The sequence below is a fragment of the Oryza sativa genome, chromosome 1 (genome assembly GCF_034140825.1).
Source record: "Oryza sativa Japonica Group chromosome 1, ASM3414082v1".
In the NCBI taxonomy this organism is placed as follows: domain Eukaryota; kingdom Viridiplantae; phylum Streptophyta; class Magnoliopsida; order Poales; family Poaceae; genus Oryza; species Oryza sativa.
This window is the reverse complement of record NC_089035.1, coordinates 37670347-37691868: the sequence shown is the minus strand read 5'-3', so window position 1 is coordinate 37691868 and position 21522 is coordinate 37670347. Positions and strand designations below refer to the sequence as shown.

General features: G+C 41.1%; 2 protein-coding genes across 2 annotated transcripts; one reads left to right on the top strand and one right to left on the bottom strand.

The window, feature by feature from the left end:
• Nucleotides 1–238: 238 nt before the first annotated feature.
• On the bottom strand, nt 239–5321 carry LOC4324758 (nucleobase-ascorbate transporter 12). The gene is made up of 10 exons (XM_015773074.3): nt 4709–5321; nt 4528–4625; nt 4270–4440; nt 4041–4141; nt 3095–3230; nt 2953–3003; nt 2560–2847; nt 2028–2262; nt 1635–1921; nt 239–858 (listed from the first exon to the last, which is right to left on the bottom strand). Exons 1-10 carry the CDS (start codon nt 5160–5162, stop codon nt 637–639), a joined length of 2043 nt encoding a protein of 680 aa, XP_015628560.1. The 5' UTR covers nt 5163–5321; the 3' UTR covers nt 239–636.
• Nucleotides 5322–15006: 9685 nt separating this feature from the next.
• On the top strand, nt 15007–21266 carry LOC4324757 (GABA transporter 1). Its single transcript, XM_015765508.3, has 5 exons — nt 15007–15330; nt 17723–17953; nt 19953–20050; nt 20163–20349; nt 20453–21266. Exons 1-5 carry the CDS (start codon nt 15222–15224, stop codon nt 21199–21201), a joined length of 1374 nt encoding a protein of 457 aa, XP_015620994.1. The 5' UTR covers nt 15007–15221; the 3' UTR covers nt 21202–21266.
• The last annotated feature ends 256 nt before the right edge of the window (nt 21267–21522 follow it).

Below are 21522 nucleotides of genomic sequence, written 5' to 3'. Positions count from 1 at the left end.
CAGGCTGGGTTATGCCAAAGTTGGGAGGTGGCAACTGGAAAAATAGCCCCGTAACATTACAGACTCTTTGATTCCTTGCCCATGTACTTCAGACAGGCAGCTTTACATGCTTAACAGTTGACATGGATGCCAGCCTTTAGCACTGCGAGGATGAGATAATTCAGCAGGAAAACCTGGCACGGTGAAACTCGCTATCACTAGTAGCTAAGTTGAAAGTAAAATATCCACACACAGGAAATGTTGAAAGTAAGATAACTAGATCAATTAAGCACAGCTCAGGTTTGGTTCAGATCATTTACCGCCTGTACAAATAGATATCCCTAACACCAATTAAATAGTACCAGGAGAAGAGCAAAATCTGTAAGTGATGACAAAAGGTAGTCCAAAAAAATGTGGGAAGCCCCTGATGCATCTAGCATCTGCATCAGGACAAGACAACTAACCTAGAGAGCAATTCAGTATGTACACTCGATAGTCGATACCTTGGTTGAAAAACATTGGGAAACAGTCGGTCATGATTCGTGACTAACCATTTCTTTCGCCTGAGATTTTGCACAGTAACCATTTTTCATTCTTGGAAGCTGCAGAATATTTTTTGTGCAGTTGGCCAAGGCTACAAACCACACCAAAACTGTGCTATAGGCCAACGCATTTCACCCACCTGAATGCGTGTCCAATCTTGAAAGGAAGTTCATAGTCTTTCATGACAGCTGATTCTCTCCTTGCCGCCTCCGCCTCTGACCATACATACAAACCCCGCTCTTGGCGACCACCAGGGACAGTATTGTCAAGTATGAGGGCAACCAAAAACGCAATGACCATGTTGAGTGACAGTAACGTGTTGAGAATATAGTTTACCTGAGAGCAAGGAAATAAAGGAATTGCAAATCAAATAGTTAACATAAACATATAGCAAAAATATTGCCATATTTTGAGACTTATATGAATGAATTTGTCAGGCTTCACAAATAAAATGAGAACAGTTCTTATATACTGCAAATGTGCCTACGCAGTAAATTAGAAAGCAATATATCATTCATGTGAATGGGATTGAAAATATCATGGCACGGTATATAAGAGTGAAATAATTGTGTTCTTTGTTAAGAAGGAAACTATGCTGGAACCATATGTAAGTTATGGAACTCAACCTAAGCACTTCTACTCGATAAAGTTTATTACCACTAGGAATTTATAGCTTGACTAATTTCAGTTGAAGCATAGTATATACATGAAAAATGAAAGTTCCAGGGTTCATATCAAAACAGAGGAGTAAAAAGGACTATATTTAATGAGAATTTTCTAATTCCGACTATTTTCCCAGGATTTGTTTATTCCTTTCTTTATGTTTCTTTCTACTGCTTTCTCCAGTTGTACAATATAGTTATGTAAATGTTCAGGATACTTCCATAAGACACTCCACAACAATATTGTTACTGAAAGAAACCAGATATTTGTTATTGTACCAGGCAAGCGGCATGAAGAGTTACAGTTGGCAAACTATCTATATTCATAAATAATGTGAGCACTATAATATGGACTCTGCATGTGTATCACCAGTCTTTTGTTTATGTATTTCCATTGAAACTCTAGTATGCAAACAGCATAGTGTTAGAAAAGAACGGATGAATACATACCCCACTAGATCCAGTGTGTATAGGTCCATGAGATGCAACAATGTATGGCTGGAAGTAGGTTGGAACTGATGAGTTTGAATTAGGCTGTAATCTGTACTGTTGAAAGTACGATGGAACTGACAGGGACAAAAACAAAGCTAGCCCAACTACAATACTGTTCCTGGAGCTTCCCTTGGCGCTATACCGAAGATTGGATAAGCCAAGGGCACATAGCATGGCCCACATGAAACAAAGAAGAGCAGCAACTAGAACATCAGGAATAGAAGCAATGAAGGCACCAACTTTTCCTACAATGGGGACACAAGAATTGTTATAGCAAGAACCTGAATGCTGTCACAGTTAAATGATGTCTACTCTTCCAACACAGGGGAAAAAGTGCAAATAGTTGCTTACCAACAAAAGAGAGTAGTATAAGTACAATAGCACCAAATCCAACCGCCCTTCGATTGCCCATTTTAGTAACCGCAATTGTGTGTACATTCTCTGTTATTGTTGCAGATCCAACTCCTGTACCCCACAAGCCAGCTAAGACTGTGGAGACACCTTCAACACCAATGCCCCTACTAACAACCCCAGCTGTTGGTGGTCTTGTGGCCACAAACAAAGAAGATGCATGGTAGGAACCAACCTTAAGTCCAAAATGCATAAATGAATTGTCAGGAAACAAAAATAAATTGGATAGTGAAGAGCAATGAATGGTTGATTCTAGAATCCTACTTACTGAGTGATCCAATTTCAGGCATTTAACAATATTGTCAGAGAAGAAAGCTTATGTTAAGTTGATGCTTAGCAGGGGGAGCAACAATATGCTTTGTAGATCATTTCCCAGTAAGTACTAGATTGTTTATCCAAATTTATGAAAAGTAAACAAACCAAAAGAAAGAAAAACAAGCATCATCTAAGTTCAAAGCAATTATAAACTTACTGAATCGACTGATGCAATAACAGATGCAACACACATCACAAGACCCATTTTCCAACTGAAAATTGGAGTGCCCCATTGCAACGGATATGGAAATCTCAACCAAGGTGAAGATCGCAAGGCATGTGAAGTGTCTACGCGACAAGATTTCATCCTCAGTACATGCTTCCGGCAATAGGCTGATACATTGTTTGAGGCAGGAATATTTGCATCACAACCTCTGTAGCTATAAACTCCAGTTGCTGTTAGAACAAAAGCGATAGCCCATGTGATCCCTAGAGCAAGAGGAACCTAAGAAGGCAGCACCAAAAGTTCAGCAATTAGAATTGCATAATCACACTAATGACTAGCATAGATGGAGGTATTAGCTCAAATAACTATTAGCCCAAATCTTACCGCATAAATTAAAAACACCCGGTAGCCAAATAACTTTACTTTTCGGAGGTACTGTCACAGAAATAGACAGATCATCAGCTTAAGACATTATTTGCACAAAATATTACAATGCATTTAACAAGTTGGTTTACTGCATACTCACTAGTGCAAACATAACAACAATCAATAATTGTAATAGGCCCATCTCTATACATGACCCTACTTTAGTGAACCCATAACTGAAAAACGAAAGTCCAACAGCTGCGACGGTTGGTGAGATGACAACTGGATTTATCAACCTGAAACAGAGGTAGTTAATGACAAAATGCTCAGTGAAGATGGAGATACATATGTATTACTATTTGTCACAAAAATATACAGTTGATGGTACAGTCAGAAGAAATAGAGGCAGGCTTACTAATGTTTCATTGATCTGGATTCATCAGTTTATAAGACATGCAAAAGTATGTTTATTGTCCGAGAAACAACGGTTTATGCAAAGAAATTAATTCATAACAGGGATGCTCAGAAGCAGGAAATATGTATAATAACTAGTAATATCCAACAAAGTTTCCTTTATTATTTGAATACCTCTATGGTGGTCTTCTACTAACATCACCAGTAGAAGCGATATCAACCATTGATTTATGATATCTACTACCAGTAGAAAAAAAATATTCTACAAGTAGTTGAGGTGGTAGTATAAATAGATCAATCCATTAGATTAGAGAGTATGAACAGACTGGATTGATTCTATAAAATACCAATAGAGACCATAGTAAAACACCTGTATCATAATCGGTGTTTATTAACATATCGTGACCATTGTTAACAAACACCACATAGATAAGAGAAAGTTGTTCACAGTCATCACGAGATGTATCTCTGTAGTACAGTAGAAATTTTGGATCATTTGTTTTCTTAAGAATGTGTTAGTACTCAGTATGCACCATTCCAAATAAAAATCTGATCGACTTACTACCAAACCCAATCATGTGGCCATGGTAAATAGAGAAATATACTGCCATGTCAACAAGCCACATGATAGCAGACAACTAGGAGAAAAAGATGAATGTATTTGTATCTAATAAACAGCAACAGCTGCACACCTTAGAAATAGTGACATTAGGCCTGTATATCCTAACAGCACTTGGAATGCACCTCCTATTATGATAGCTCCCTGCAGGTGCTTCATGATGTGCTTAAAGTTCTGCAATGAAATACAACGTGTTAGGTTCAACAACAAACGCTCTAAAGCAATGATGAGGCAATCCCTACATGACAACATGTGGCATTGCATCACGCCAACACAAATAAAATTTATACATATAAACATACATTGTGATTGAGCCCAAAGAATTCAGGGGAGTAGATTATTGCAAGCGCAGGGGCAAGATATACAAAGGATGGTCCCTGCACAAGAGGCAGCCTTGTCCCACAGAATGTGTGCAGCAATGTGGTCATCCCTGAGACAAGCAACACCGTGGACACCACCGCTGCCATATCATCCTAAGCATCCAACAGCGTATATTAAGTACTAAACCTACAAAACCAAACATGCTGTGAGAACTACTACTAAATTGAAGCCACACTCACAGGTGAACCGCCCATTGCAGGAACCATCAAAAGTGGGATCAGGATGATTGAGCCGAGCATGGAGATGTAATGCTGAAATCCATATACCGCTATTGGAACTGCAACACATCGTAAAACCTCGTAAATCAGCGCGCTCGCACATGACAGTGTGGGATATTTAATTCCTCTTTTGAGCACTTACATACTCCGGGGCTGTCACGGAGCTCGTACTTGGGCCGCTCCGGCGCACCGTCGTCCTCCTCCTCCAGCAGCTGAGGAAGCGGCGCTGCGGCCGCCTGCCCATTCGGCCTTCCGCCATCCGAATCCCTCCTCCGCGTCCTCGCAGGAGGCGGCGGCGGCGGCGGTTGCGGCTTTGCCTCCGCATTGGCCGCGGCGGCGGCGGGAGGGGGCGGGAGGGCGGAGTTGGGCCTGGCCGGTGGGCCGGACTCCAGATCGGAAGGTGCCTCGGCGGGGCGAGGCAGCGATACCTGCCCCGAGCTGGAGGCGGAGACGATGGCGACGGACTCGCCGGAGACGCGGGACTGGAAGCCAGTGCGCTTGGCCCAGGAGAGGGGCTGCGCCTGCGGCTGTGGCGGCGGTGCGGGGGGCCATGGCCCGGGGCGCGCCCGGCGAGCCGCGCCGGAGGAGGATGACATGGCGCAGGCGGGGGAGGAGGGGGGGAGGTCACCGCCGGTGAGCGGTGGTGGTGATTAGGAGGGGAGGGGGAAGCGGTGCGGGGTGGCGGAAGCAAGCAGTGAGTGAGCTGGACGCGTACTAATCCATGCGTGGGGAAGGGGAGGCGGAGATTTTGCAGTGTGGGGCCCGCGGCGCCAGTGGACGTTATGGCGTTGTCACGATTGTGCGGCGTGTGTTTTGAAATTTTTGGTGAGATAGGATGACGGCTGAGGGGCTGATGTTTTTCAGTTAGCTCGGGTGCTACTGCTGTATGCTAAGAGAAGTTTAACAGTATAGCCAATTACTAACTCTAAATTATCTATAGTCATATAATAGCTAATTTATACAATATTTGGTTACTATATACTAGTAATACCTGATACTACATATCATACATACATTATGTCTTGGAGTCCGTATTGCAGCTAGCTCTTCTCTCTATTCTTTTATCTCTTTAAAATATGTTTATAGCTAGCTTATAGCCTGCTATTGTATCTATTCTAAGAGCAAGGCTAATAATACAACCGATCTGTTGGCTATAAGGTTCTTTGTAGCATTCTCTCAGTCTACCCATATAATAGTTAGCTCTTTACAATTAATATAGGGTCCACTTGTCTCTCTCACAGAGTTTCTTAGATCTTGTTTCCAAGCCGACTGTAAGTTTACAGCCCACTTCTTCTCTCTTCTCTTCTCCACCTTAACTTTTAGCCAGCTTATAGCCTACTATTATACTTGCCCTAAGACTGGCTAAGAGAGCCTGATGCTTGCTTGGCTACGCGGTGAAATCAGAATAGGTTTCTTTTTCGTGAGGGCCTGTTACGCCTATATTAAGTTATTTTTATGTTTATTTATCAAAATATTAGATTTATATCTATAACCGCGTAGATAATCCACTACAGTATTTTGGTCAATATTCCATTTTAAACCAGCCCTAAACCATTTCAGATAAAATAGATTAAAATATGTAAAAAAAAACCAACGTTTCGAATGGACTTACCCTATGCAAATTCTCGGGAACATAGATAGAGATTTAGCATTAGAGTTTGTTATTATAATTATTTCATCAAAACAATATTGGCTTTTAATGTGTTTAGACTTTCCAGTTTCAGCTTCTGTAAGGTTTGCTTAATGCTGAACTTAGGTAAAAATAAGATACGGCTGAGAGCTGTCAAACTAAAGATTGGAATTTATAATTTCATTGAATAAAAAAATGACTTAGTAAGAAATTTCAACATTTCAAACGGGCCTCTTGCAGAAAGCGAAAGCCCGCCTTTTCTGAACTAAAGGCCCACATTTTTCCTTGTCACAACTATGTCATGGGCCCAGTTGGAGATGATAACAAGGGATATGGGCCAAATGGCAGGCCCGGATAGGCCCTTTTTTTCAGAACTAAAGGCCCACATATATATTTGTCCACACTACTATTCTAGTTGAAAATGTTGAATCCAAGCTTTTAAGATGTGGATGACCTATGCAATCTCTATGCCAAGCTATGTCTGGTCGATTTCAGGACACACAAAGTCACGTGGTAATTGAAAGGTAGATCTCGTGTATTACAATATGAACCATCAAGGGTTAATTTATCTTTCGCCCTTTCGCGGTTTCGCCGTAATGTCTCATAGTGAACAGGGACAGACCTGATTGAGAACATGGAGATCATGTACCTCTTGTCTCCTGAACATGCTTGCATACTGCATTTCACGGCATACCGACACACACGGACACACCCCATGTCATTGATGGACTGGACTAGGAAAAAAAGACCGTTCCTCGCTAGCACAGTAGCAGTATGCCTACTCCTACTCTATATGAAGAAATTCGCATTCCATGTGAAGAAAATTGCAGCCAGCACGCAGAAGTTTAATGAAGAGAGTCGCCGAAACTGAGATTAATTTCTCGCTTCCGTACTCCGACACATCTATCCACATGATTATCCTTTGAAATGTTCACTGCTGGATGCAGTAGCCAAGTAGTCAAGGGGATCAATGCAGTGTTTTACCAGTCCCCACTAATGGTGGTGGACGCACTTTCTGCTGCAAATCCAAAGCCTTCCAGAACTTTTCTTATCTCTGGATCACCAACTTTAGACAAACAGCAATATCTCTTTCCTCTTTTACAATAAAAATAACGCGAGCTTTGCCCATTTATGCGGAAGAACAGAAATGGCGTCACATTCTTTCGCCTACTCCCTCTTGGACTTGTCAAGGACTCGAGGTCGTTTGATTCATATTTCAGAGTAAGTTACTGTGAAAGACGTCATAGAAAGACGATGCTGCAAAATATGTGTTGTTGCTATACCATTTTATTTCTCTTCTGACCAAATAGAGTACTCGATTAGTGGCGAGCAGCGTGAAGTTTCAGGCACCAGAGAGGCGTGTTCCTGTTAGGATTACATTACTCATGTACTCCATATTAGTACTAATTAATTATCTATAGCTAGAAGCCCGTGATCGATTAGTTGGTGTTAGTTTAGAATTAGAACCGATGGCGTTCATGCATACACGACAAGTGTTCGATCGACCTACGCAAAAAAGTCTTTGCTGCCACAAAGTACGTGGATCTAGCTAGCCTGGAGCCTGGAACGGATCAAAAAGTTTACTAATTTATTTAGCAGCCATCTAGTTTGCTGAAGTGTGGAAACCATAGGAGCATGCAAGCTTACGAAGTCAGCAACTACAGCGCTATCAACTTATCATATGAAACTTGTGCTGTTTTTTCTTCTGCTATATTTAAGGGAGAATAGCTAATATGGTTCCTAAAATTTCGCTCCTGGGACATTTTAGTCTTTAATCTTTCATACTGTCTAAACAAATCCTTTAATTTTGTCACGTGGGTTGACATAGTCCTTGATCTTACCAAAATCGCCACATAGATATGCCATGTCACATTTCCATGCAAAATCTATATGATTTGTCCAATTTACCCTTACATATATCATAGAAAAATAAAAAACAAAAAGTAAAATGTAAGAGCAAAAATATACCTCAAAAGGGTGAAAAAAAGGATAAGTATTTTTTCCCATGGTTATGTCTAATTCACCCTTATATTTATTTTTCTATGATATACATAAAGGTAAATTGGACAATTCATCATAGATTTTGCATCAATGATGACATGGCATATTTATATAATGATTTTGGTGGACCCAAGGACTATTCTAGACCTTATGACAAAGTTTAAGGATTTCTTTGGACCATTTAAAAGGTTAAGGACTAAACTGATCCTACAGAGAAACTTTAGGGACTAAATTAGCTATTCTCCCTATATTTAATGAAAAGGCACAATCTATTACTGTTTTCCCCTTTTTTTAAAAAAAAACTTATCATATGAAACTTCAAATATACAATGATATGCCCAGTTGCCACTTGCCAATGAGTGACTGCATCGCAGTTTCTGCGATTGCATTCATGTATTCTGGATTAATAATCCTTTCCTTGGTTGGATCCTGAGTTCTAATTAATCAGCGAGTTGGCTCAGATATGCTGTCATCTTCAGCTGCAATAATTAATTCAGGTGTTGTTTTTCTAAAGAGTTTATTATCTGTCTGCTACCCAAAAATACAGTTTTATATTATATAAGTAGTAAGCATCACAAACCCCGATACTCGTGATACTCGCTTCATCTGAACAATTCTCAACTTCTCAACTGCTGTTGCGCCATAGTAGGTGGTGACAGATTGACAGCCCGATCAAACCCCGCCCCCCTAAAAAAAAAAAGAAAAAGCAACCATACTCCCTCCATCCTTAAAAAAAAACTTAAACTATACAAGTATGTAATGTTTTCTAGTAGAACGAATCTGGATAAAGGGTTGTCCAGATTCATTGTAAAGATGTCACGTCTCCTCCTAAGTTTAGTTTTTTTTTATGGAGAGAGTACTTCCGTGATAGTATTTATCGTTTGGGATAAAAACGTGATCTAAAACAACTTTAATCGTTAGGCTTTAATAATATATATAAAACATCAATAAATATATGATTTTGTTAAAGTATTTTGTAAGACTAATCTATATTGTATGATCTCCATTAGAATTTATTATCTATAGTTAAAGATTTTAAAGTTTGATATGAGTTTTGTCCAAAATAACAAGTAGAGTATTATCAAACCGGATAGAGTAGCTTAATTAGCTACATCCAAAATTTAAATTTCGAAACCTAAAAGTTGATTTCTATTTTTCTATTTGTATATTTTTAAGTATTGGCATCAAACTATTAATGAGACATATATATAAAGTTTAACCATATATTGTTTTGTGCCGCTTCGTTTTTTTTTTTTTACAACCTATGGCCTTCTGATTCCGACGTATTAATTGCATCCATATACATGGCCGTAGCTGTGCACCGTACATATATGTTGTTGTACTCTCTTCGTCCCATAAAAAATAAATATTAGAACTGAATACAACACATTCTAATACTAATATTATAGTACTACGTGCATACTCCCTCCATCCCACCTAGTACAATAAATCTGGACGGGATCACATCTTCTTCTAGGTTGGGTTTTTTCTTGGACGGAGAGAGTACAGTATCTCCCCAATAGAGCCTATTTAGTTGGCAAAAAAAATTTGCCCCTGCATGTTGCATCGGATATACGAACACACATTTGAAATATTAAACATAGTTTAGTAACAAAACAAATTACAGATTCCGCCATGAAACTGTGAGACGAATTTATTAAGCATAATTAATCCATCATTAGCAAATGATTACTGTAGCACCACATTGTCAAATCATGGTGCAATTAGGCTTAAAAGATTCATCTCGTAATTTTCTTTTTTTTAAGAAGGGAACAACTCAGGACGCACACTAACACACACTGCACTCACACCACGACACACATGCGTGCGCGTCCCTAACACACGCTAGGAATGAGATTGGAGGCTCGTAATTTTCTGGCGAATTATGTAATTGGTTTTTTTTTCTACATTTAATACTCTATATATGTGTCCAAACATTCGATGTGACAGCGTAAAAAACTTTGTTTGAGAACTAAGGCCTAGTTTAGTTCCAGGGGTGAAAAGTTTTGGCGTGTCACATCGGATACACAGACACACACTGAAGTATTAAACGTAATCTAATAACAAAATAAATTACAGATTCCGCATGTAAACCGCGAGATGAATTTATTGAGCCAAATTAATTCATCATTAGCAAATGTTTACTGCAGCACTACATTGTCAAATCATGGCGCAAATAGGCTTAAAAGATTCGTCTCGCAATTTACACATAATCTGTGTAATTAGTTTTTTCTTTGTCTATATTTAATACTCCATGCATGTGTCCAAACATTCGATGTGAAAGTGAAAAGTTTTTGCATGGAAACTAAGGCCTGGTTTAGTTCCCCAAAATTTTTTTCCCAAAAACATCACATCGAATCTTTGGACACATGCTTGGAGCATTATATATAGATTAAAAAACAAATTGCACAGTTGGGAGGAAATCACGAGGCAAATATTTTGAGCCTAATTAGTCCATGATTAGTCATAAGTGCTACAGTAACTTACACGTGCTAATGACAGATTAACTAGGCTCAAACGATTCGTATCGCGGTTTCCAGGCGAGTTATGAAATTAGTTTTTTCATTCGTGTCCGAAAACCCCTTCCAACATCCGGTCAAACATCTGATGTGACACTTAAAAATTTTCTTTTCACGAACTAAACAGACCCTAAACAGAGCCTAAGGCCGTGTTTAGTTCCTAAATTTTTTTTCCCAAAAACGTCAATTTGAATCTTTGTACACATGTGTCGACGCTTGATGTCGCGATTCCGGTATTTGCATAGTATGGGGATCGTTGGTACTAGGATATATGCGAGACTTAGGTAAAAGAGACGGATGTGAGGATTTTTATACAGGTTCGGGCCCCTGAATTGTCAGGTAATAACCCTACATCCTATTGGCCGAAACCGGTGTTGCTCTTTATTCATCTGGATAACACAAATACAACATGTGGGATAACATATCTGGCTGTCGTCGACTTGACGGCTAGATAACTAACTCGTAGTCGATGACAGGGTAGTCTTCTTCCTCGAGCACGAACTCGTCGAGATCAGAGATAGTGCTTGACCCCTCTTGCCGGCCCCCGCAGGTACCAGATAGGGTTTGTCTAAGCTAATTTTTGATGTTGATATTTGGAGGCGTGTTGGCTTGTATGTTGATCTTGTGTCTTGATCTATTGTTTCGTGTCCCCTGTCCTTCTAGGGGGCCTTGTATTTATACCCATAGGTGTCCCCTTGTCCAAATAGAACTAAGAAAACCAATATGGATACAATCCGAGTAGTACATGTCGTTTACATGTAGAATTCTATTCATCCTTCCTTATACGAAACTCCTTCTATATCCGGAGGTTGTTTCCGTATAAGACATGATATTTGGTGGGTCCTGCCGAGATTTAGTCGACTACTATTAGGTATGCGGTATCCATAACCCTGACAACATGCATGTAGTATTAAATATAGATAAAATAAAAAACTAATTACATAATTTGCGTGAAAATCGCGAGACGAATCTTTTGAGCCTAATTAGTCCATGATTAGCCATAAGCGCTACAGTAACCCATATATACTAATGCCAGATTAATTAAGCTTAATAAATTCGTCTCGCGGTTTCCAGATGAGTTATGAAATTAGTTTTTTTATTCGTGTCAAAAACCCCTTCCGACATCCGGTCGAACGTCCGATGTGATACCTAAATTTTTTTTTTCGCGAACTAAACAAGGCCTAAGCAGGCTCTGTGTGTCATATTTCATACTATTAGATTATTTTTTATGGGATGGAGGAAGTACTCTGTTGCTCCTCTGAAAACGAACAGTACTGACCCCCGGGAATGACGTCCCGTCAGGATCACGATCGATATGAAGGCGCCCGCCCTCCGACGACCGACGTGCACGGTCACAGCACTAGTAGAGATGAGAACGAGACACCAATCGGCGGATTAGTTAGGTGCATCAGTCGGTAAGGAAAACGAGTACTCTGAGCTCTACGAGCACTTCTGTGCTATATATGGTGGCCAAGTTGGCGAGCATATAAGCCACTCGTACGTCAAGGCCTCATGGGCCACGGACTCGTGCAAGCCTCTCGGCCGCGCTACATGCGCGCACCATTTAATCCGTGTCCATCTCGCGGTCTCGCCGCTCGATCCGTCGACTTCGACACCTTGCAAACCACACGATAATCCGAAGGAATTTTTTTAACCGTTTTGTATGTTATCCTTTGATTAGTTGAGTTTCGGCTAAGTCGTAAACGAATAAATGAACTAAAAATGTTATTTTTTAAAAAAAAATAACGGTATTTTTAGCAGTTTAAATAAACTTACGAAAGAAAAAAGATCAACTCTAAAATTAAACTTCGGAACTCAAATTTGGTTGCGATTGAAACAAACCAACAAACAGACGATGAGATGAGAGGCTAGGAACAGTTCGATCTGGCTTATTGGATGAGCATCTTTGCAGAGATAGAGATATGGCAAAATTCAGCAACTAATTTTTGTTGATTTATTTTCAAAGGGATATAGTTGTGTCGTATTATAAATAAATCTATTTACTTTTTCTAAGTTAATTATGTATATTGTCTTCTAAATGTATGCAGACTATTAATCAAAATACTATGATCGTTATACATGGAACCGATAGTTCAAAGTAAATAATCGTGTAGAAAGTATATTTGGAGTTTGTAATCGAAACAAAGAAAACTGGAGTATATTTTAATGCCATCTTTTACTGTGAGAATCTGTTGCAATTCAAAACGTTGAAATTATTTTGAAAATTATAAACTGAAAGCAATATGAAATATAAAGTACTGTTCACAGTGTAAACAAAAAATAATGTAATCAAAATCAAAAGTTTAATTAACTGAATTTATTTTTTGTATTTTATTTTAAATTTTGTAACATTAAATAGGGAAACAACGTCATTTTCATGATTAGAAAACGATAATTGACATCAACCGCCTTTCGATGATAATAAGTGACTCCTAGCAGCCACGAGGATTTTTTTTTAACGATCCCGCACAAGACAACGTGAAATTTCTTATGATATGGCATAGAAAAATTACAAAGTTACATGACGAAAAAATTGTGACCAATGAAAAAAAAACAAAACACAACCACCACGTGCTAACAGCTCCCTACACAACTAAGGAGAAGACACTAGGAACAAACCGACCGCCGCTAAGTTTGACCGATCGCTGCTAGACCTGCAAGATCCTACTCAGACAAATCATCGATGAGTTCCTAATCATCCTCATGTAGAGTGGTTGAGGAAGAGGGCGAGAGAGAAGAAGATCCGCTCGTCCCTCACATTAACCAGATGACGTCAACCAAAAATTTGCCAAGAAAAAGCTAAGAAAAGACGGTAAAGCGAGGAAAAAAACTTCCCAAACAACACCACCAAAGAGATCATGACATCTTAGACGCCACCACCGCCCATCCATTCGGACTGGGTTTTGACATGAAGAATGATGTTAATGAGTGGAAAGGTGTCGATGATGGCTTAACAATGCTCTAAGAGAGGATAATAATGTCCGTAGGCATCGGCGTTGATGGCTCAGAGAAACCTCAGGCTAGGTTTTCGCCTACAACACCCTCTTCGCACTTATCGTCACCACCGCAATGCTCCACCAATTGAACAGCCTCTTATAGCTCGCAGCTCTGCTGCACCTATGCTATATACAGCTAACCGGCCTAAACTGCCGGTCTTCAACATGGCTAGGAAAGACAAATATTACTCCCTCCGTTTCAGGTTATAAGATGTTTTGACTTTGGTCAAAGTCAAACTGCTTCAAATTTAAACAAGTTTATAGAAAAAATAGTAATATTTTCGACCCAAAATAAATTTATTATAAAAATATATTTAATTATTAATTTAATAAAACTAATTTAGTATTATAAATATTACTATATTTGTCTATAAATTTAGTCAAATTTGAAGTAGTTTGATTTTGATCAAAGTCAAAACATATTATAACCTGAAACGGAGGGAGTAGCATTTATGCTAATGCAAAATGAGATTTACAATGGCTTTGTTTATACCATAAAAAAATCCAAGGTTTTTTAGCACTACAACTTACACATACACAATAGGATCTACTAGTACATGCATTATGCATACCTAAATATGTAGTACTTCCTCTGTCCCACAATATAGCAACCTATGATAAAACTCATGTCCATATTTGTAGTTCTAGAATAGGTCTTAGAGGTTCCTACACTGTGGGACGGAGCCACGGAGTATGTACTTATCCCCTCCCTGACATGTTTTCTATTTTTCGGTGGCCACGTGACATTGGCAAGGAGAGGGTAGTGGCCAGTGGGCGAAGCCAAGGCTACCAAAGAATGTAGCAGGCACAAATTAGTGTGTGTAGCACTAGCTCTTCTCTGTTGCCGTAATGCAGAGGATCCATGCCTGTCAAAAAGGTTGTACACGAATAAAATTGTGAAGTTTTGAGTCCGTTGACAATTTTTTATGTTTACGATACTGGACGGCCTTTGGCTTAAAATCCTAGTAGTACTAGATGGACTTTCTCATACTTGCATTACAATGTACAATAAAAATTTTCCTCGTTTGGGTTCTCGACGGATTTTCTTTTTATTTTTGGTTTCCAAAGTATGACTTTTTTCGTGATCTTAACGTATTAGCGATTCTCTGCCGACTGCCCGGCCTGGTCGCGGGAGCGAGCGCGCGGGAGATTCTCCCGCCGTGGCACGCGCGACGTGCCGCGTGCGCACAGGCCGCACTGTCCCTTTCGCCCGCGCGTCATACGGTGTCCACCCGGTCCGCGAGCGCGCTTGCTTCTTCTTCTCTATATATGGAGTACGCAGTTCAGCTTCAGCAGTAGAAGCGCAAAAGGCAAAACCAGAGCCCGCTCACCTGCTGAGAAACACCGCGCAGAGGCAGAGACAAACAACGTACGGCCGTGTAGAACTGTAGATCGTATCGTCCGAGTCCCCCAAGAGTTTCAGGCCATCAACCCGTAGTTTGGCGCTCCCTTGGTTTTACCTGCAAGACAAAAGAGCTAGCGACCGAATCGTTCGACGGCAGAGGCGTCATGGGGGCGCCGAGCAGGGAGGATGAGGAGGCGAAGAAGATGGAGGCCGGCGGCGACACCGTCGGCCAGAAGCTCGACGCCGGGGCTCTCTTCGTCCTTCAGTCCAAAGGTGCGTTCGTGTCTGACATGAGCTCTCTTGTTTCTCGCTTACTCGCTTCTGATCACCCACTATTCTTTCTTTCTTTCGTTATTTCTTTCTTGATTCCTCTTTGGCGCATGTCAGGCAGCAAGCATGTTTGGCTAGCTGCACATATAAGCGTAACCTGTTTGTGTTCTGGGAGCATCGGAGGCCGTATATTCTAGACTGTTGATGGATTGTCCCCAGCTATTAATAAGCAAAAGAGCTGGCTAACTAATCAGTAGCAACTAGCCAACTAACATGTACGAGTTAATAGATTGTTCTGGCTGCTATATCAAGATGGTTTGATGAAGTGTTGTTGTGCAGGATTTGGCTATGCCATCCCGATTGATATGATCCGTATGTAAATGATTTGGCTCATGTTAATAATCGTACCCAAAAACTGTACAAACTACCAAGATAACGGGAAAAAAATGATGGTTTACAAATTGTTTCGGTTAATTTTCCTCAGCGCATGTACCCGGCAGCCATTGTGAGGGGTACTGCGTTACTGTTCTACTTGAATGACTGGGTGCGTCTCCTGAACTCTGATTAAAAGTTCTTGGACAGATGTAGATGTTTGAATGGTCCCTGCCCATCTATCCTTTTGCACTACTTTTTCACAGTTTTACCCTATGAAGATTGGATGTAGTAACAAAAACTCTCTTCTTTCTTTGCTCGCTTTTTTCCGTTCCCCTACATCCGTTGCCTGCACGCCTACATCTATTCTTTTTCAACATTCAGAGAAGAGACAAGAGAAAATGTACTTCAGGGATGATGGGCTCCCTGGCTATCAAGCCTATTATCAATAGCAATGCATGTAAAGTTGTAAACATGGGCAATTCATATTATTGTTCTGCTAGGCTGCTAGCTCAGCCGATCCCCCATATCACGATACAGTACTCGTATTAGTCAACCTTTCGGGCTCCATGAAATGGTTACACGTCTATTTGGTCTTGTTGAAGCAGACAGAAAATATATTAATATATGGACCTAAGTGAACTATAAAAGTATAATAACGATGTATTGTTATTTTTATTCCAAAAAAATAAATTAGGCATGAATCGTTCAGTCTTTAGCGTGATGTCTGTATCGTATAGGAGAACTGGTACAGGTCACCATCTCGTTGATTATCATGCGCACTAGCGCAGATACTCTTGACTCGAGGAAATTATAAATGGCATCGGGAGGTTGGTTAGCTAGAACTCTCTCCGTTTCAAAATAAGCGCAGTTATAAGTTTTTTTTTAATTTTAATCGTCTGTCTTATTAAAAAAATTTAATTAGTATTTTTATTGCTATTAGCTTATAAAATATGAATAGTACTTTGTGCGTGACTTATATTTTTTTTATTTTTTTTTAAAAAAATAAATAAGACGGACAATTAAAATTGTACACGGAAACTCATCGTAGTGATTATTTTGGAATGGAGTGAGGAATATGGTAGGAGTAATGTACTAATCAAATCATATTTGGTCTATTTTGGAAAAAGGAAAATCGAATTAGGTGTGAGACTGCAGGCTTAACAAAATCAAATTGCTCACTGCCCCCAATGCCTCATAGTTCCCTGTTGATTTGCTGACCCCTGAAACATACTAGTATCAACAACTTTATTTTAGGATAATTTTACCATCCTTAAAAATGTATCTAGAAGTACCAAAAATTTTAATGTAAAATTTAGGTATCTCGATGTACTTTTTTTTAATGACTGCAAAATTTCTTTTATTTTTATCTTTCGATTGTCAAAGCAAGTTTAGTGACTGAGGAGTACTACATGTGTAAGACATACAGCTTTGGAAAGTAGGTATGGGCATTGTGCAGGATTGATCAATGTTTGATGGAGGGATGGGGTTTCTTCCGATGGCAACGTGTTTTTTTTTTTTGAAACGACTGATAGAAACGTGTTTACTCGCCATATTCCAACTTCCAAGCGTTTAGCTAACCTGTGAACTTTCTTTTGCCAATCCTTCATCTCCTACAACTTTTGACCGAGTGGAGCTGCGGAAGCCTCTCCCAATCAGCTTATCATCATCCAGCGACTAATACAAACAGAAAAAATACCAGTAGGATTAACAGATTAGCTAACTACTAGCAGGAGTAATGTTATTCTTTTTCTATATCTATGATATACTACTTTGAATGATATTAGTGAGGGTGTCTGAGTTTTCCCCATCACCATAAGTTAACATATTAGACCATAAGATCCTCAAATGTGAGTATTTTTGCACTTGATATGACATAATATGCCTAATTAACTAACTACGTTAGTAGGTTTGTAATTTTTATTTTTATATTTATCTCTTATGATATTCGCCGCAATGCACAGTACCTTTAGCTAGTTTAACAGAAAAAAACTGATCATGCTGCTGCTGTATAAATGCGCAGGGTCATGGCTGCACTGCGGGTACCACCTGACGACGTCCATCGTGGCGCCACCGCTGCTGAGCCTGCCGTTCGCGTTCGCGTCGCTGGGGTGGGCGGCGGGGCTCATCTGCCTCGTCATCGGCGCCGCCGTGACCTTCTACTCGTACAACCTCATCTCCCTCGTCCTCGAGCACCACGCGCAGCAAGGACGCCGCCAGCTCCGCTTCAGGGACATGGCCACCGATATTTTAGGTCAGTAATCACTCGTATACCTATCTATCCGTAATTACAGTTAAACAATGAGATTGATCGACAGGGATTGTTGCTTCAGCCACAATTAAGACTGTGTTTAGATTCAAAGTTTGAATCCAAACTTCAGTCCTTCTCCATCACATCAACCTGTCATACACACACAACTTTTCAGCCACATCATTTTCAATTTCAACCAAAATCTAAACTTTACACTGAACTAAACACAGCCTAAACGCTGCTGTAAACTACAGCCATTTTTAGTACTGCTACAGCCGTAACCGCTATAGCAAGAATAGGTACTGAACACACCCTATTACTATTTACTAGTTAGGTTCCCATTAAAATGGAAATAATGTAGTAGGTTGATGCTAATATACTCATTAAACTCGAGTACATAAGTGATTAAAAGGAAGGCACGTAGCAACTCCAAGCTAATTGGTAGATGGAGGAGAATCTGCATATAAAATTGCATTGGCTGACAACTGTCTCGCAAACTCATACTACGTGCAATACCAAAAGCATTACAATACAATAGTAAGGGCGTTCACAATGGACGGACGTGGCATTCAGCCTTCACCCAAAAAAACGAATACAGTACAACTGTACAAGTCAGTAGTGGGTACTAGTATCCATCACGAGGCAGGTAAGATTCTCTCGCCCATGTCTTCACTTAGCCCTGGCTCCTAAAGGCCCGAATTGAGAATTTGGAGAAAACAACCTCTGATTATAACACGGGATTTATTTTTCTGTAATGGACCATTTCTTTCGAAGCATTTACATAGTTTGTGATATTCTTGCGTTCAAACGAGACATGAGGATGAGTCAATACATCAACACCTATGTCGTCACCTTGAATATAGGGGCAGAAACGCCAAGTGCAGTGTTCTTTCAGAAAAGAAAGGAAGGGAGGAAGGAACACCAACTTGTAGACGTGACAGGTTTAGCGACTGATCATTGATGTCCTGTTTTATTCACAAGAAAGTCAGCTGCCCGCCCCCTTTTCTTGTGCGGAACAAGTCAGCTGTATTATTTGGCCAAATCAAGTCCCATTTCGCATTTGCGAGTTTGCGACATGTACGTGTCTGCAGCATTCATGAGCAATGGGTATGGCCATACTATATCGGACCGGTAAACTCTTCAACCGGAGTGAGTGCAGCGTCTGAAGCCGACATGTTGCTTGATTTCAGTAACTGACTAAGCAGCATTCAATAAAATCGTAACACGGTACAGTACAGGTTAGAAAAGTCCAGCTGCTAGGGCTCGTATTTTGTCACTGTCAAGAGTCGACGAGGGAAAGAATCCCCACTGGTTAGATAATACTAATTAAAACTCCAGTTAGCGCTTGGCGGATATATAGAGAAAAACTTGATTGGTCGAAAGGGATAGTATTCCCACATTAGTACTACAGATCATGCAATTGGTCGAGTTTGACGAATTTGTCGGCAAGTATTTGCTGTGGAATTTAATATTCCAGCTTTCCACTTGATTGCCTGTCTAAATCGATTGATACTGCTTGCGAAGGAAAAAAACCAGCACCGCGCGCCGTTTCTTGTCAATATGTCAATCTTAAATACTCCCTCCGTCCCAATATGTAACAACCTAGAACTGGACCCTCCGTCCCAATATGTAACAACCTAGAACTGGATTGGACATTTCCTAGTACTACGAATCTGGACAGGACAGTAGTAGAAAATGTCCCATCGGTTCTAGATTCTTATATATTGGGACGGAGGGAGTAGCACTGTACCAGGTGTAGTAGAATCAGTCATATACTAGCATCCTAGCTGATACGACATTGGACAGATAAGCACAGGTTTAACGTACGTGTTGGGAAAAAGGAATCGTCCTTAGTGCCATCTGGCAGCAGATTCATACAGTTTAATTACACACGCATCTGACAAAAAATGTTTCGAAAGGGATATTCATCTTCATCACCGCGACAAAATCACTGTCACTGAGATGAGATTCATGGTTAATTTTTCCACGGTGATGCATGCAGGGCCTGGATGGGGACGCTTCTACATCGGGCCGATCCAGTTCCTGGTCTGCTTCGGGGCAGTCGTCGCGTGCACTCTCCTAGCCGGTCAGAGCATGAAGGTATCTTCATCAGAACTTAGTCCACGAACTGATTTCGTGTCGGATCGGATCGGATCGCGTTCATCAATTGCACATGGTATGAATCCACATTTCTTACTCGATCGCGTTGCAGGCTATCTACCTGATTGCCAACCCGGGCGGCACGATCAAGCTGTACGTGTTCGTGGCAATCTTCGGCGTCTTCATGATGATCCTGGCGCAGATGCCGTCGTTCCACTCTCTCCGCCACGTTAACCTCATCTCCCTCGTGCTGTGCCTCGCCTACAGCTTCTGCGCCGTCGCCGCCTGCATCTACCTTGGTAGGTTTCCCGGCGACCCGGCCCATTATTTAGATTAGCTATTGGGCTTTAATTTGGCCTGTCGACGCGACGGATTAAAATTGGACTGACGAATTTTGTGCAGGAAGCTCAAAGGGAGCGCCCGAGAAGGACTACTCGATCGCCGGCGCCAACACCCGTGACCGCGTGTTCGGCGTGTTCAACGCCATCGCCGTCATCGCCACGACGTACGGCAATGGAATCATCCCCGAGATACAGGCGACGGTGGCGGCGCCGGTGACGGGGAAGATGTTCAAGGGGCTGTGCCTGTGCTACGCCGTGGTGGTGACGACGTTCTTCAGCGTGGCCATCTCGGGGTACTGGGCGTTCGGCAACCAGTCGCAGGGCACGCTCCTGAGCAACTTCATGGTGGGCGGCAGGGCCGTCATCCCGGAGTGGCTGCTGCTCATCATCGAGCTCTTCACGCTGCTGCAGCTGTCGGCGGTGGCCGTGGTGTACCTGCAGCCGACCAACGAGGTCCTGGAGGGCCTCCTGTCCGACCCCAAGGCCGGGCAGTACGCCGCGAGGAACGTCGCGCCGCGGGTGCTCTCCCGCACCGCCGCCGTCGCGCTGGGCACCACCATCGCGGCCATGGTGCCCTTCTTCGGCGACATGAACGCGCTCATCGGCGCATTCGGCTTCCTCCCGCTCGACTTCGCTGTGCCGGCGGTGTTCTACAACGTGACGTTCAAGCCGTCCAAGAAGGGCGCCGTGTTCTGGCTCAACACCACCATCGCCGTCGTGTTCTCCGCGCTCGCTGTCGTCGCGTCAGTCGCCGCGGTCCGGCAGATCATTCTGGACGCCAATAGCTATAAACTGTTCGCGAACGTGTGATGTTATTATGCTTTAACTCTTGACAAAGGAACATCAATGCAGGAAGAAGATTTTTTTTCCTTTTATTTTTCTTTTTTTTAAAAGAAGTCATCTTCCCACTTATGTTTATATTATATTTATTAATCATTTATTAGCAACTAAAAATAATTTATAGCATGTCTTTAGTGATTTAAAAAAAAATACTGTAAAATAAACTACAACGAGAAAATAACAAAATCAACGCCAAAATTGAGTTTTAAACTTTAATTTTTATCTTATATGCATAAGCATAAATCAATCGAGGCAGAAATATAGCCTGAGTTTCGCTCAGAAATGTGTGTT